Here is a 13,969-nt window from a genome sequence, read left to right on the forward strand (position 1 = left end):
TTTTTACAGTGGGTCGACATCTCAAGATAACTACAATATATAGCGAAAATAATTCAAGCCAAAAATGTTTGTTTATATATTTACACAATTTTCAAGGAGCTTCATATGATGGGGAGCCCATTCTGTCCCCAACAGAAACCAAAACCAATAACCCAATGCAGTCATACAGAGTGGCGAGGGGAGAGTGGAAACAAAATGCACAAAGACGCCAGTAGAACACCTCAAGGCCCAGAGAAATGCCATCAGGTAAAATCCAACGCGTCCTAGTCTATGGGAAGGAACAGTCAGATTTGAGCGGACTGAGTCGTAGGTCCTCAAAAGTAAGACTTGAGGCAAAACGTCAGACGAATGAAGCATTAATACATGAAGAAAAGAAAATCCGATTAACCAGCGAAGGCCCGAGTTCGGAGTCACTGGAACAGGCGTAACCGTAACAGGTGCCAGGATCCACCTGGCTTGATATCAAACAGTTGTATTGTACAGTTGAAAAGGGTGGAGTGGAAGTCAAGATGCAAGAGGGGGTAAGATCCACGAGGGAATATGCCGACAATAAGCTAGAGAAAAATGTGGCAGTATAGGGTGAAGAGGGGCAGGATTGCGCTCTTAGATGTAGTCACGGGCAGCCTTCTGCAGCTCGATCAATCTCCAACCCCGAGTCTCGGGGTTGTTGACTTCATCAGGGATACGAGTCAATCCGATGGCGTAGGTGACCAGCTGCACCTTGTCATCCGTACCAGCGGCTAGCTCACCAGTCTTTATCTTGCGGTAGACATGAATCTCCTGTGTCCGGCAAGTGACGACAAACACAGGAATGTCACCGGGGTCCAGAATACGGGCGTGAGAAATATCCACACCACGGATATCCAAAATGCGACCATCCGACTTGAGTCCGGCAGTGGTGTATTGCTTAGCAAGAGCAGCATAGACATGGAACTGAGCATCGGAAAGCCAGAGCTTGAGTGTCTCAACGTCACCCTTGACATAAGCGTCAAGGACTTCTGGCAACATGTAATCACGCATTTCGCGCAGGAAAGGCTCCATCTGGAAGTTGGGATCGATCTCCCGGAACTTCTTGATGACCATGGCGGTCTCGTTCTCGGCAAAGAAGCCAGCAACGCGATCGGAGATGCTGCGTGCTGTGCTGATTAGGGGGGTTCTCAGATTCGTTGTAGTTCTCCTTGATCGAGAAGAGCTTCTGCATCATGGGGTTGGAGTCCTTGAAGTCTCTCCAGGAGTCTTTCCAGGCGGAATCTTTGTGGAGAGTGATATTGGTACCGGCGCTAGAGATAAATCAGTTAGAAAAGCCAAAATTGAAACCTTGCCGCCATCGAAACTTACTTGGGGTCTTCAACTCTCTCCTCGACACGGAGAGACTTCCCAGCCTTCAGTTCCTGCTCCTCTCGGAGCTGGCGCTGCTTGCGACGCTCCTCTTTCTCGACCCAACCGCCATAGCGCGAGCTGCTGCCATCATCAATGGCGTTTTTCACACTCTTGTACGCTTCGGTTTCCCGAACGGGTCTCGTGGCTTTCTCGAGGCCCTCTCCGGTTGCGTTGACACCCTTCCGAACACCCTTCACAACGCTGGTGTTCCATGTCCAAGCAGCTCCCTTGCCAATGACTTGACCTGTCGTCTTGAAGGCTGTGGAGGTTTTGGAGCTCGTGGCGGTTGATGCAGCCTCGTAAGCAGCGCGCGCACGTCTAACATTCTCATTCTCAGTGAACTGGTGAGCCGAGGAGGCGAGTGCCTTAGTAGACTCCTCCCATTCCTTGGAGGCCTTGAACTCGCTCTGCAGAGTCTCACGGAAGACTTGCCAAGGAGACTTGTCTCCATGGGGTGGCGGTGGAACCTTCTCTTCCTCCTTCTCTTTTTCTCCTTCTTGGACTCCTCGTCCTGTGGTTCGGACTTTGCGTCTTCGCCCTGCTTGCCTTCCTGTTGCTTCTGCTGTTGTTGCCAAAGGGAGGTTGCGGCGTGGAAAGACCGCGTCAAAGGGAGAGCAGCGAATGGTGAGACAAGTTGAGAGATGGGGTGGGAAGGGGATTGAAGGACGGCTCTGTGGCTCTTGGGAGAGTGAGTGAATGTTTGAGCTGCGACGGTTGAATATGATCCGGCGCGAGACAACCGCTGAGATGATGCTCGGAGGGACGGTGCCTGGGACCGCAAGGAAACGGCTCGTGCCGCGGACATGTTGGCCGGAATCATGCTCTAGAGCGTTAATGGGATAGGAGAACAAAATAGAATTAAATAAGGGGGTAGAGGAAAGATGGATTCCAGCCCAGCCTGGACGCGATATGAAGAAGGTGATGGGGAGGAGGCAAAGATCTCGGGGAAAGGAAAAAGTGCAGATGCCAAGACTTCGAAAAACTTCCAGCGTTTCCCTTCGGTCCGACAACGGCTCTACATCACCCGCGCTTTGTGGTCATCTCGGCACCTCGCATTGGTGATTTGTGCTTAATTGATCAGCTGTTTATAATTCAGTGTCGGCTTCCTCGTTTGATATTCCTCCTTTGCCGCTGCAAATCCCAGCCACCACGATGAGCTCCTTTTCGATGAGCAAGTTGACCAAGGCATTGCCCTCAGTATGCCGCCAATCTCAGCCTCGAATCCCCTCATTGAGCATCACACGTCCATTCTCCCACCAAAGCACGCGTTCTGCGCGCAACGATGGTAGCGACATTGAGAAACAGATCCTGAATCGAGAACCCGGCTCACCTTCCGGCTCCTCATCGCCGCTTTCTGCAATCACACAAATGATGCAGGGCAGGAGGTCAGGTGCTCCATCCTCGCGCGGTAGCTCTGACTACTCCAGAATGGCCGAAAGTCTCGAAGCCGACATGATCAAAAATCCCTACGCCGACCGAGCTCCTCCCCACCACCTGCACGTCTACTGCCACAAACACAACACAATCCTCACCTTGACACGACCAAACGGTAGCCCCCTTTTGTCCATTGGGTGTGGTCAGATAGGTTTCCGCAAAGCTGGTCGCTCAGGATTCGACCCTGCGTACCAACTGTCCGCTCATGTTATGAATCAGATCCAGGAAAAGGGCTTCCTGATGGAGATCGAGCGGTTGGAGGTCGTGTACCGCGGATTTGGAAAGGGTCGCGATGCGTTTACAAAGGTCTTACTGGGCCACGAAGGACGACACATTCGGGGGCTTGTTGCGCGAGTGACCGACTCGACCCGATTGAAGTTCGGTGGTACTCGCAGCAGACACGTGCGTAGACTGGGTTGATCTCTTTCTACAGGAGAGACCATGTTTTTATTTTGGGCTGTCTGCTTGTGTGGCATATCTGTACTGGATTGCATTGTGCGGAGAGACCTCGGCAGTCCTTTTTTGTGTTTTTATCTACATGGCATGCCTGTTGCCATCTATTCTCTGTATATTAGAAATATCATGACAGGACTACACAAAATCTACTAGCAAGACCTTTGTAAATTGGTAAGTTGAGACTGAGTCCAACACTTGTTCTCTTTTGACAATATATTTTAGGAAATTAGGCAATCTCCGAAGCTATCCAAGAGCATGGCCAGGTCGCAGTGTATTGAATGGAATAATTACCTAATGCGGTATAGCGCCAATCAACTTGTCGATCACGTTCTCGATTCACCCGCAACACATGTGCTTCTGCTTCAACTCTTATCCTTGTGCCTTCTTGTTTTCTGCGATCTAGCATTGTGATTTTGTTCAAGCTTATTTGCAGCTCTTTTCACTAAATTCAACGACCCCCTCTGACTTCACATTGCGCTGCTGCCTGTTGGATGCGAGCTACTCTTCCCCGCGAAATCTTACGGCGCACATTTCCCCTGCTGCGGAGCTTTGAAACGAACGCCTTGATGGTTGCTGGAGTCCTTCGACTGGGCCGTCCAAAACCGTTTGGATGCACCCTCTAAACCCTTTCCTTCGCGCCTTCTTCCGAAGCACTGTCCCGGGCCAGTGTATACCGGTCGAGAATCATGTAGGTGGAGGCTGTGAACCTTGCATCGGATCATCCGGAGTGGCTAATTGACATCGCGTGTGCGCCTCAGGTCTTGCTAGTTCCAACGACAGAGTCTCTCATCGGCTCACGCGACCGGGAGTCCAACCTGCTATATTCCGATCTTGTCGCGTCGGAGGAGTTCCTAGGGAGCCATGTGCTCCGTATCCCAATCCACACTGGCTCTGCGAATTCCAAAGAGGAGAACAATGTGCGAGAGAATCGAGGGAAAGCAAAGCAGGTGACGACATTCAATGGAAGGACGGTGATCATCAAGGACAACTCAGTATACAGCAACAAAGGTGAGAGCACTGGGTGGTAAATGCGCTCGCTTGAATATTTTGCTAACATGGCTATCTATAATAGGATTCAAGTCACTCACACAGGCGCAACTGCTTTCAGACGTGTTATATTACAGCCCGTCCAATGAATCGCGTCCATGGCTGATTTACTACATCTCTCGCCCATTGATCGGAACGTATGACCCTGCGAAGATCTCACCAGCGGTAGTCCCTGGAACCGACACTGGGATCATTGAACAACCTAGGCCGGACAAGAAATATGGAAACGGAGATTCAATCGGGACGCCACCAAAACAAGAGATCAAATCTTTTGGGGAGCTTCTAGCCAATTATCCAATGATTGCCAGGCAGATGCACCCGGGCCTGGAAAGATTATTCAAAGAGTTTGGAAAAGAACTTGGTAAACCATTGCCGCCTCCACCCTCAAGATCGCCATCCGCGTCCGGCAGTGAACGCGTCCATAAGTTGTCCCGCACCGAGTCTTGGACAGATGAAAGCTCTTCCATCCGCAGCTGGTCGTCACGCAGCAGAGGGCGATTGCCTTTCAATTCTGAGGAATACTTCGAGGACGACGAAGATCTCATGCGTCGAAGCTTGGAAACCGCGGTGACTGCGGCCATTGATCTTTTCCGCCTCGTTGACAAGCAGCAATTATCGTTGCTTGGTGCGACTACTGACCTCACCGGTCCTCTAGTGGAGCGGCTAATCGAACGCTATGTTGCCGAGCAAGTTCACGAGCCACTGCTTTTCCCTCGTCTTTGTTCATTCCGCCAACCAGAGGATACGGAGCTGGATTCCCGCATTCGCCAGATGGAGAGTATTGATGTGTCCCAAGTTGGAATTTCCGTCGAAGGTGGACGTGAAGGGAAGCGAGAACTGACTCGCCGACTTGGGCGAGCTGTGGAAGAATTTCGGAAGATCAACGACGCTCGATGTCCCCATGATATGCTGAATACTCTTCTTGGAACAGTGAAGGTTATCTCCTTCCCGGGAAGTTATGATCAAATCGACGGCTCGGCATCTGAGAAGGGATCTTCCTCTGTTACGATCAATGCTGATGTCTTGGTGTCGTTGTTGCTTGTTGTGGTCATTCGTTCTCAAATACGGCATCTCCAAGCTCGGTTGTTGTACATGCAGCATTTTATTTACATCGACGACGTTGATAGTGGCGAGATGGGATATGCTTTAAGTACATTCGAAGCTGTTTTGATGTATCTCGTTACCGATTCCGCCGGGTTACGGCGTGCGAGCGTTCGGAACAGACGTTTGTGGCAAGCAACAAAGGCTGGCAGAATATCGGATATGAAATCTATACTGGAACCGAACGGGGACCATGAATCAATAGACGATACGACTCCACCGGAACCGGAGCGAAAGTCTGTACTGTTCCAAACAGATGACGCTGATGAGCCGGATGATCTCCTTGAGAACTCGTACACAAGTCATACAAATGGCGAACCATACCAAGATGAAGCTGTTGTCGATGCACCACCGCTATCCCACGTGTTCCCATTCCAAACTTGGGATGATCTTTCGATTATCCAAGAATCACACCCTCACCGTCCAATCAAGAAGGTTTCAATGGACGTCCGCAGCCTATCGGAATCATCAGCCGTCTCATTCATCTCGCGGACTACAACCCTTGGGTCCATGGCCAGTGGGATTGAAGGTGACAATTCGATTGAGACCTTGACAAGAACGCAAGATCCTGCTGGTCATTCCATACCGATGATGGCAGTTGAGGCTCGTCAGGCTGAGGCTTTGAAGTACCTGCTGACTCTAGAAGAATACTACCCCTTGGAAGAAATCATCCAAGACACCAATGCCGATGGAACCACGCTATTAAATGCTGCGGTTCAACTCGCACACAACGACATAGTCAAGATCCTCTTAGACTTCCTATTTGCAAAGTCAAATATAAGCGTGGTTGCGTCCTACTTGACCAAATCTGACGTCCATGGTCGTACTGTTGCTCATTACCTTTTCAGCACACCCTCGCTGCTGGGGAGACTTGGTAACATTATTCCATGGCGACAACGGGACAAACATGGGCAAACACCGCTCTTTGCGCTTTGTCGCTCATATGATCATCCGGAATACAAATCAATGGTCCAAGCCGGTTTGACTGCGGCGCAATGGGCGCAAGGTGACAACAAACCTCTCCAGCTTGATGACCATGTTGATATGAAGGGGAATACATTGTTGCATATTGTTGGAGACCCTGAGATAACCCGGCGCATATTGCTGGACAGCGATTGCGACCCCAACGCAACCAACGACAAGAGATTTACCCCGTTGATGGTGGCCAGCAAGTACGGGCGAGTTGATCAAGTTCGCATCCTCTTTTTAGACCCAAGAGTCGACGTTCATGTTAAAGAAGCCCGTGGTTTGACGGCTGTGGAATTGGCCAAGGATGATGAGGTGCGAAATCGCATCGACGATTTGATCTTGCTGTCCCATCCTCCATCAGCTTGCGGAGATCCCTCGGGTCGTGTGACAACGGTCGTTCGGTCTTACTTCGTCGAGGATGCAACCGTGCGCTTCATTCTCAAATCCGGCGCGCCATTCCCTCCGACTGAATCAGAGGCATCATCGCGGCCCGGATCGACTACATACACCGTTACGACATGTCGCCGCAATTTCTCTGACTTTGAGAATCTGGCAAAATGGCTTGCAGTGGAGCATCCGGGATCTTACATGCCGTCTCTCTCGGATTTCCGGAATCCATTCCAGATCCACTCGAAGCCATCACGGTCTGTGCTCCATGATCTCCAGGAAAGACTGGATCGGTTCCTGAAGACACTTCTTGCCCATCCAACCTTTTCAACTCACGAAATGTTATGGGAGTTCTTCCTCGTTCCAGAACTTCAGCCTGAGATGGTGGCCGACCGATCGCACCGCAAGGCTGCCGTGCTCACAGAGACCATCGCAGATGAATATGCGCCGGTGTCACTAGAGGGCATGCGGGACACGGAACAGTTTATTACCCACGCCCAGGAGATGGTGCGCGGTGTACATGTTAACACGCGGTCCCTAATTCGCCGAGGGCACGCATTGCAGAATTCAACATCTGATCTCGCTGATGCGGTGATGATATGCTCATCTGTCCTTGCTACACTTCGAGCGCCAACCAATGCACTTCCGATCTCACACATCGAGGCATTTGCCCGTTACGCTACCTACCTATCGACCTCTAGATCCGACTCTTCCGCTCTTCTTCAGTATTTGGCAGCTCTTTCATCAATTGACAACACAACCGCCGCAATCCTCATCTCTTTATCCCGCCCACTAGCCCTCATGTCCTCCCTCTCTTCAACAAACCGCCATATCTCTCGCTCTCGCTCCTCTCTCCTCTCCTCCTCCCTCCCCCGAAAATTCAACATCAACCTGCCTGGATTCGAAGAGTCTCGCCAAAAGTCTGTTCGTGACCTTGAACAAAAGATCCGCGATGGCGAAGCCGAGTCCACTCGGCTGGCGAAAGAAATCTCGTGGAATAAGGATGTCGTAGTCGGCGAACTCGCTGGCTGGACCTCATGGCGGGAAAAGGTCGGTCGTGACGCCATCCGAGCGTTTGTCAAAGACACCCTTGTACGCGAAAAGGAGCGCGGCAAACGCCTTGAACGGTGCCTACGCAGTGTGCGCGATATGAATGCATGAAGATGAAGATCATATATCCGGATAGACCTGAAGGATTTCTTTCCACCTTGCCTTTTGTATCAGCTTTCATTTCTTACTTTTCTACCTGTACATCTCATGGCGGACATGTGTTCGAGAACTTTGCTTCTGTATGTGTTTTTAGTCTTTGTTGGTTTTATGTCTGAAGCGTCTCCAGGACTGGAATAGCGAGGCGCGTGGAGGTGGGATTTCCCCTTTGCTTTTTAGTATTTCCTTTTTTTTGTAGCCCAGAGACCATTCAATGAAATATCATGATCATTGATTTCTTGTGATCTTGACCTCAGGTATCCCAGGACAAATATGGAAGGAGCTAAGAGCCCTCTCTTGGTTACTTGCTCTATTTTGTCGTCTCCCTCATCATCTAATGCTTGCATCATCGTCTCTATAGTCTTGAAGTTAGCCCTTTAAGGTATGTTGCCTGCCTGATACAAATAACGCCGGTTAACGCTTTATCAAGATCCTCTGGAGTCACAATTTGATGCGTCTACCAAATCACCATGGCCTTGCACCAAGTGAACCCCGCGCATTATGTTATCAGCCACCTACCTCCTATCTTGTACACGGAACTCAGAGTTGGTAGTGGCCGCGTTATCCCAACAGAGTTCACTCCTCCAAGCCCAGATGATAAACCGCAATCCTTGTTCCCTCATTGCCCCAAAGTCACAGCAACAGACCGGGTCCATCGATTCATCCGTCTCAATGAAGACAACCGCTCCGTCGAAGATGAATTCCTCATTTATACGGACGCCACGTGTCTGGATAACGGCCAAACAAACGCTAGAGCGGGCTGTTCCTTCGTGTACAACGATTCCGCATCTGGGTGGGCACGCTTTCCTTTGGAGTTCAAGGGGCCCGATGGTCAACAGTACACCTTGACAGTCCATCGTGCACATATCCGCGCCGTGATCGCAGCTCTGCGATACAAAGACTGGGCTGCAGATGGTTTTAGTCGTTTGGTCATTGCAACTGACTCGGATTACCTGGTAGAGGGTATCACGAGCTTGATAAGGGAATGGCTACATTCGAGTTGGGTATCAACCTCCGGAGAGCCAATCAGGAATCGGGACCTTTGGGAGCTTCTTCTCGGGGAGTTGGAAATATTGGAGGAGAAGGGGATCAGTGTTCAGTTCTGGCGGATTCCTAAGGAGTTGAACGTGAAGGCGGACCGTCATGCCAAACACGCTGCCTTCATGGAAAGACATCAGCAGTTTACCGATCTTGCTGGCACCAGCGATGTTTCTATCTAGAGGAAGACGCTTCACTGCTATGATGAAATTCATGACACGCCGAGGGAAAGGAGGCAGCACCGACTGGGATCAGCGCAAGGAAAATGAAGGCTCTGTCGGCACCAGAAAACGCAATTGAAAACAACACAATCGATCCATGAGTCTATTCTCTTGGTTATTAGTCCTGTATATTTTACTCAGTTCTTTGATGGCAAATGATTAGCAATTGGATATCTTTAGGTTATGTCTTGGAGTTATTCAGCTTACCATCCTATAGTTCCGTACTACCAGTGTTAGCTGCTGTTTAAACCTGGCATTTCCTAATTTCTAGGTTGGGCTAGTATGCAATTGAGCAATAGGACGAATAAAAAGAATAAGCATTGGAAGGACCTGGACACTATACATAATGGATAAGAGGTGTCAGCAAGAAGAAATTCCGTTTGAGAACATTAACTTGCAAAAGCATTAACGGCGAGAGGGAAATTAAAGGCAAGGGATAGTCCCCTAGTCATTCATGGAATCTGAATCCACCCCAATTTTTCCTCGTCGAGTTTAACCTAACTACCATGCCATAAAGGCAAGATCAAACCAACACCCCACGGTATGGCATCAACGGTCACACATGACCGAAAGGAAAGGGAGCAGAGGGAACAGATGTCCATTGGGGCATATCACCCTCAGGTGAAACATCTACCAACACTGGAGAAACGGGAGAAGTGGGACTCATTGATCTAACAGAGTCGATATTTCTTGAATACGCCATGCGAGAAGTCTCCGCCTCGTTGAAAATGTGGGATGCAGACTGCAACACACCTTCACGAGCTGGACCGCTCGATGCACCAGAAGCACTCGAACGACGTGCATATAGCTGTGAGGTGCGAGCTGTTGATAGGCCAGCGGGACTTTCAGGGCGGCGCGAGTGGTTTGAAGATTGACTAAGGAGCGAAAACCTCTCAGTCCCGGCAGAGGTCGTAGTCCAACCCTGGGAGGATCCCGCCGTCAGGATGACAGAGGATGAGATAGATGCTCTCGGTGTCGTCGTTAACGAGTGCTGTCCTGAGCTGCCTCTCTGAGCCTGGTCTGATGGCGTACTACCAGAGGTCGTAGACCAAATCTGGGATGATCGCGGTGTTGGAATAGCGGACGATGAGATGGATGCCCTTGGAGTTGTGCTTGACGAACGTTGTCCCGAGCTGCTCCACTGTGTCTGATCAGACCCCAGGTCATCGGGGTCCGACTCCTGAGTCGAGGTCTGTGTAGAGGTATAGGTGTCTGCAGATGAAGAAGGTGCGGTGTCTTGTTTTGTGAGATAAGGCTGAGGTGAAAATTTGCAGTGTTCGGCATCATCCCCGCCGTCAATTATGATGGTGATGGAGGGAGATCCGCTTCCGCTTCTGCTGAATATCATTGAGCTCCGCTCGGGTTGGATATCCTTCATGAGGAAGTCATCTAGAGTCCTGCTTGTGTCCTCGGCCAGGGACACTGCGGACTGATCAAATTGGTCATTCCCCTGATTCTGCTGGCGACGAAGCCGTCGGGCGCGGAGTCTGCGTCCAATGTACCACACTACCAAGTACACCAGTGCCCCGAGTGTGAGGACACCGAGTATGGCGGCTGTGGCAATGGCGAGCTTCCCGTAGTCCCCGTTTGTCATGATGGAAGGGCTGGAAGAGAATGAATGTCTTGTTATCTGGTTGGTAAGTTGTAGAGAGAGTCATTCTGCGTCGGGTGTATTGGTATCAGTGAAATAAAGCAGGCGCGATGTAGGGTTTCTGGCAACCACGTGCGCCGTAAATAAATCCATGAATATATACATACCTAGGTATCCATGTATATGGGAGGCAAAATGAAGCATCCATAGTATCGAAGCCTCAAGACTGCATTCTATCTACTCCCTAGGCTGCCAAAATTATCATTATCATCTATGCTATAGGTTTCTGAGAATGACTCAGCGTGGTATATCTAGGAAGGGAGTAGTTATAGAAACCATAAACATGAAAATAAAATCTTCCGATATTGAAGGTGTTTTATGAGTTTGAATATCTATAGCGCTTGAGCTTTCAAAATGTCTGTATTAAGGCGATGATTTCGCAAGCATACCGAGGTGGTGTCTTTGAGGTTATCGCCTTCATACAATGGGTTGGAAGAGGCTGCAATCGATGTTTTTCTACATCTTTTTGTCGACATATGACATGTCCATTTGACCTTTCTAAGATGTGGAAATTTGAGTTGCAAGAAAAGATTATAAATACAAGAGAAGAGTACTCCGTAGATGGGGTCAGCTGGACCCCTCAAAATCCCTGCCTAGGTAGGGATTATTGTGGGCCTAATCCGAGGACTTCCGTCTGCTGCTATCCTCGCAACCTAAAGCCGTACGAGGTACTCCGTAAATCCTTTCACAACGATATGGGAGTTCCGCTTTCTGTATTGGAATGCAAAAGCTGAAGAGCTTCATTGCATACCGCTATCTTGAGGGGGAAGACCGATCAAGGCGTAGAAGATGCATCTGTGAATATGGCGTTAACAATATGTGTTGGGAAATTCAGGCCACCCATACCGTTTTCTCCCAGTCCTTTCCTCTACACACACATCCTATTCTACATAGTACCCTTCTAGATCTCTGTCCCAACAATATGATTACACGTTATCCCATTCGTTCTTTTCCACTTTAATCTCTCGCCCTAACCGCCAATCTCGATCGAATGGGCACTCCTTATCATTCTGCAGTTCGATCCGTGCAGGTTGTCATCGGGTATATATTTGATATCTCCCACGATTATACGGAGCATAGGTTGTATTCGTAGGATTTCAATATGGAATTCAAAACGGATCAACAACTTCCTACCTTTGAGCCCTATGTAGCCACCCCATTCGATCATTATATGTCTCCAGTTCACCTCGCATCATTTCTCACTTTCTCTCTCGATGACCCCTTCAAAGCCATCCCCATCTTAGAGGATGGATTGGAACGCCTCATCAAATATCTACCATTTCTGGCAGGAAATGTTGCCTTCTCGACCCGGGTACCAGGCAAGGAAAATGTCTTCGAGATACAACCCCCAACAAAACAATTCCTACTGCAACATCCCATATTCAGAATAAAGTACCACGAACAGCCCATCTTCTCCAAATATTCACGTCACGTTGTGGCGGACATTACCCCAATCCCCTTCGCGCTGGCAGAGGACTACCCAAGTCCCATTTTAAGATTTCAAGCCAATATCATGTCGGACGGGATCATACTCTGCTATAGCATTCACCACACGGCGATAGATGGTATTGGGACCACTGTTATCCTGGATGCGCTTGCCGCGTTATGTCGCAGTCCAAATGCAGGCCCGGAAATTTTACGAACAAATCCGCTGAAAGAACAACAAAGTCGACAAAAAATATTCGAAGCGGCCTCTGCTCTGAGTATAAAAGTTCACTCTCAAAATGGGGACCTTTCATCTTTATGCAAGCCCACACCAGGTTCGATACCATGTACACCCGCATCTCGAAAGTTCGTTGTCAATGCAGACAAGGTAGCAAAACTCAAGACTGAATGTGCTACCATCCTAAAGAACCAGTCCAATCACTATGCTAGCAAGATATCCAGCAACGTCATCCTCACTGCGGTGATCTGGCTGTGCACGATCCGAGCTATCATAAAAGCCGAGCCAACGCCAATGCCAACCAAGTCCTGCGCCGTGTTAGTCGCTGGAGCGCGCTCAAAACTACGACCAAAGCTACCACCATCATACCTTGGCAACGCAGTGATTCTCCACGAAGCATACACACCTCTCGCAGCGATTATTTCTTCAACGATTGGTTCCAACAATAGAACTCACACCACACCCCGCCTCTACCACGACGACATTAAATTCCTCGCAGAGCTGGCGAGTTTGGTTCACACTGCTCAAGCCTCTATCACCAACGAGACTATCCGGGAACTCATCTCCACCAGAGCCGCGAGTGACAACTGGGCTGCGAAAACACGCCCCAGGGATGTTATAGTCAGCTCGCTGCGTAATTTCCCGACTTACCAGCATGATTTTGGACCGGTATTGGGGCCAGTGAGGGATTTCGATTTTCTAGAACATCGTGTTCCTGGCGAGGCGTGGATTTTCCCAGCTCGGTACAAGGACCGGGCTTCGCCCTGGGAAGTCAGGTTGACGTTGGAGCCAGCGGTCATGGGGAATGTTGATAAGGATAGGTTGATGATGTGGCTTGGGCCGAGGGAGATATCCAAGGTGTGAGTCACTTTTTGAGTATCTTGTCTATAGAGATTGAGGTCGACGTGGAAATGATTTGAGCACTCTATCTACTCTATAGTCTCTGGGAACTCAAGGACTTCAATGCCTTTTTGTGTCATAGAAATGTCGAGGAATTTATCCACATCAGGTGAAACCCCGAGTTCAAATAAATGCTGTCAATTTTGTGGATGAGACTGGAAACTGATTGTGGAGTACTAATTTATGCTACTACCTTTTCCTCCTTCCGACTGTTATATGGATGTCGTGAGAGTTTCCCGTTTCGGGCAATTCGAGGGGTTTGTTTTGTTTTTTTTTTTGGTATATTTCCGTTTGCCAGACACATAAATTCAACTTTGATATGTGCTCACTTTAGTTCATAAAGCCGAAGTCAAATTCTGCTGCTAATACGTATTCAGGATCTTGGCTAATTTGAAATAGCTGGCGAATCTCTATAAGATATAAAAAAAGTCCAAAATTTTCTACTATTTCTCTCTACACTGTCTTCTGTAGACCAGGTCCAATCACAACAACTAGTTTATTGCGTTATGCATTCCT

General features: G+C 49.2%; 6 protein-coding genes across 6 annotated transcripts; 4 read left to right on the forward strand and 2 right to left on the reverse strand.

The window, feature by feature from the left end:
* Window positions 1-603: 603 nt before the first annotated feature.
* On the reverse strand, window positions 604-2,436 carry tim44 (protein translocase subunit TIM44; the record flags this gene model as incomplete). The annotated part of the gene is made up of 4 exons (XM_056870902.1): window positions 604-1,136; window positions 1,276-1,280; window positions 1,339-2,203; window positions 2,430-2,436. 4 exons carry the CDS (start codon window positions 2,434-2,436, stop codon window positions 604-606), a joined length of 1,410 nt encoding a protein of 469 aa, XP_056735686.1.
* Window positions 2,437-2,532: 96 nt separating this feature from the next.
* N7487_003156 (mitochondrial 37S ribosomal protein uS11m) lies at window positions 2,533-3,234 on the forward strand (the record flags this gene model as incomplete). The annotated part of the gene is made up of 1 exon (XM_056870903.1): window positions 2,533-3,234. The coding sequence occupies one exon, from the start codon at window positions 2,533-2,535 to the stop codon at window positions 3,232-3,234; it is 702 nt and encodes a 233-aa protein (XP_056735687.1).
* A 646-nt stretch (window positions 3,235-3,880) lies between these two features.
* Window positions 3,881-7,935, forward strand: N7487_003157 (putative VPS9 domain protein; the record flags this gene model as incomplete). The annotated part of the gene is made up of 3 exons (XM_056870904.1): window positions 3,881-3,958; window positions 4,029-4,278; window positions 4,343-7,935. 3 exons carry the CDS (start codon window positions 3,881-3,883, stop codon window positions 7,933-7,935), a joined length of 3,921 nt encoding a protein of 1,306 aa, XP_056735688.1.
* Window positions 7,936-8,450: 515 nt separating this feature from the next.
* On the forward strand, window positions 8,451-9,200 carry N7487_003158 (uncharacterized protein; the record flags this gene model as incomplete). Its single annotated transcript, XM_056870905.1, has 1 exon — window positions 8,451-9,200. The coding sequence occupies one exon, from the start codon at window positions 8,451-8,453 to the stop codon at window positions 9,198-9,200; it is 750 nt and encodes a 249-aa protein (XP_056735689.1).
* Window positions 9,201-9,795: 595 nt separating this feature from the next.
* Window positions 9,796-10,833, reverse strand: N7487_003159 (uncharacterized protein; the record flags this gene model as incomplete). The annotated part of the gene is made up of 1 exon (XM_056870906.1): window positions 9,796-10,833. One exon carries the CDS (start codon window positions 10,831-10,833, stop codon window positions 9,796-9,798), a length of 1,038 nt encoding a protein of 345 aa, XP_056735690.1.
* Window positions 10,834-11,992: 1,159 nt separating this feature from the next.
* N7487_003160 (uncharacterized protein) lies at window positions 11,993-13,417 on the forward strand (the record flags this gene model as incomplete). Its single annotated transcript, XM_056870907.1, has 1 exon — window positions 11,993-13,417. The coding sequence occupies one exon, from the start codon at window positions 11,993-11,995 to the stop codon at window positions 13,415-13,417; it is 1,425 nt and encodes a 474-aa protein (XP_056735691.1).
* Window positions 13,418-13,969: the final 552 nt, after the last annotated feature.

The sequence above is a fragment of the Penicillium crustosum genome, assembly GCF_028827405.1.
Source record: "Penicillium crustosum strain IBT 35664 chromosome Unknown utg000001l_segment0_segment0, whole genome shotgun sequence".
In the NCBI taxonomy this organism is placed as follows: Eukaryota; Fungi; Ascomycota; class Eurotiomycetes; order Eurotiales; family Aspergillaceae; genus Penicillium; species Penicillium crustosum.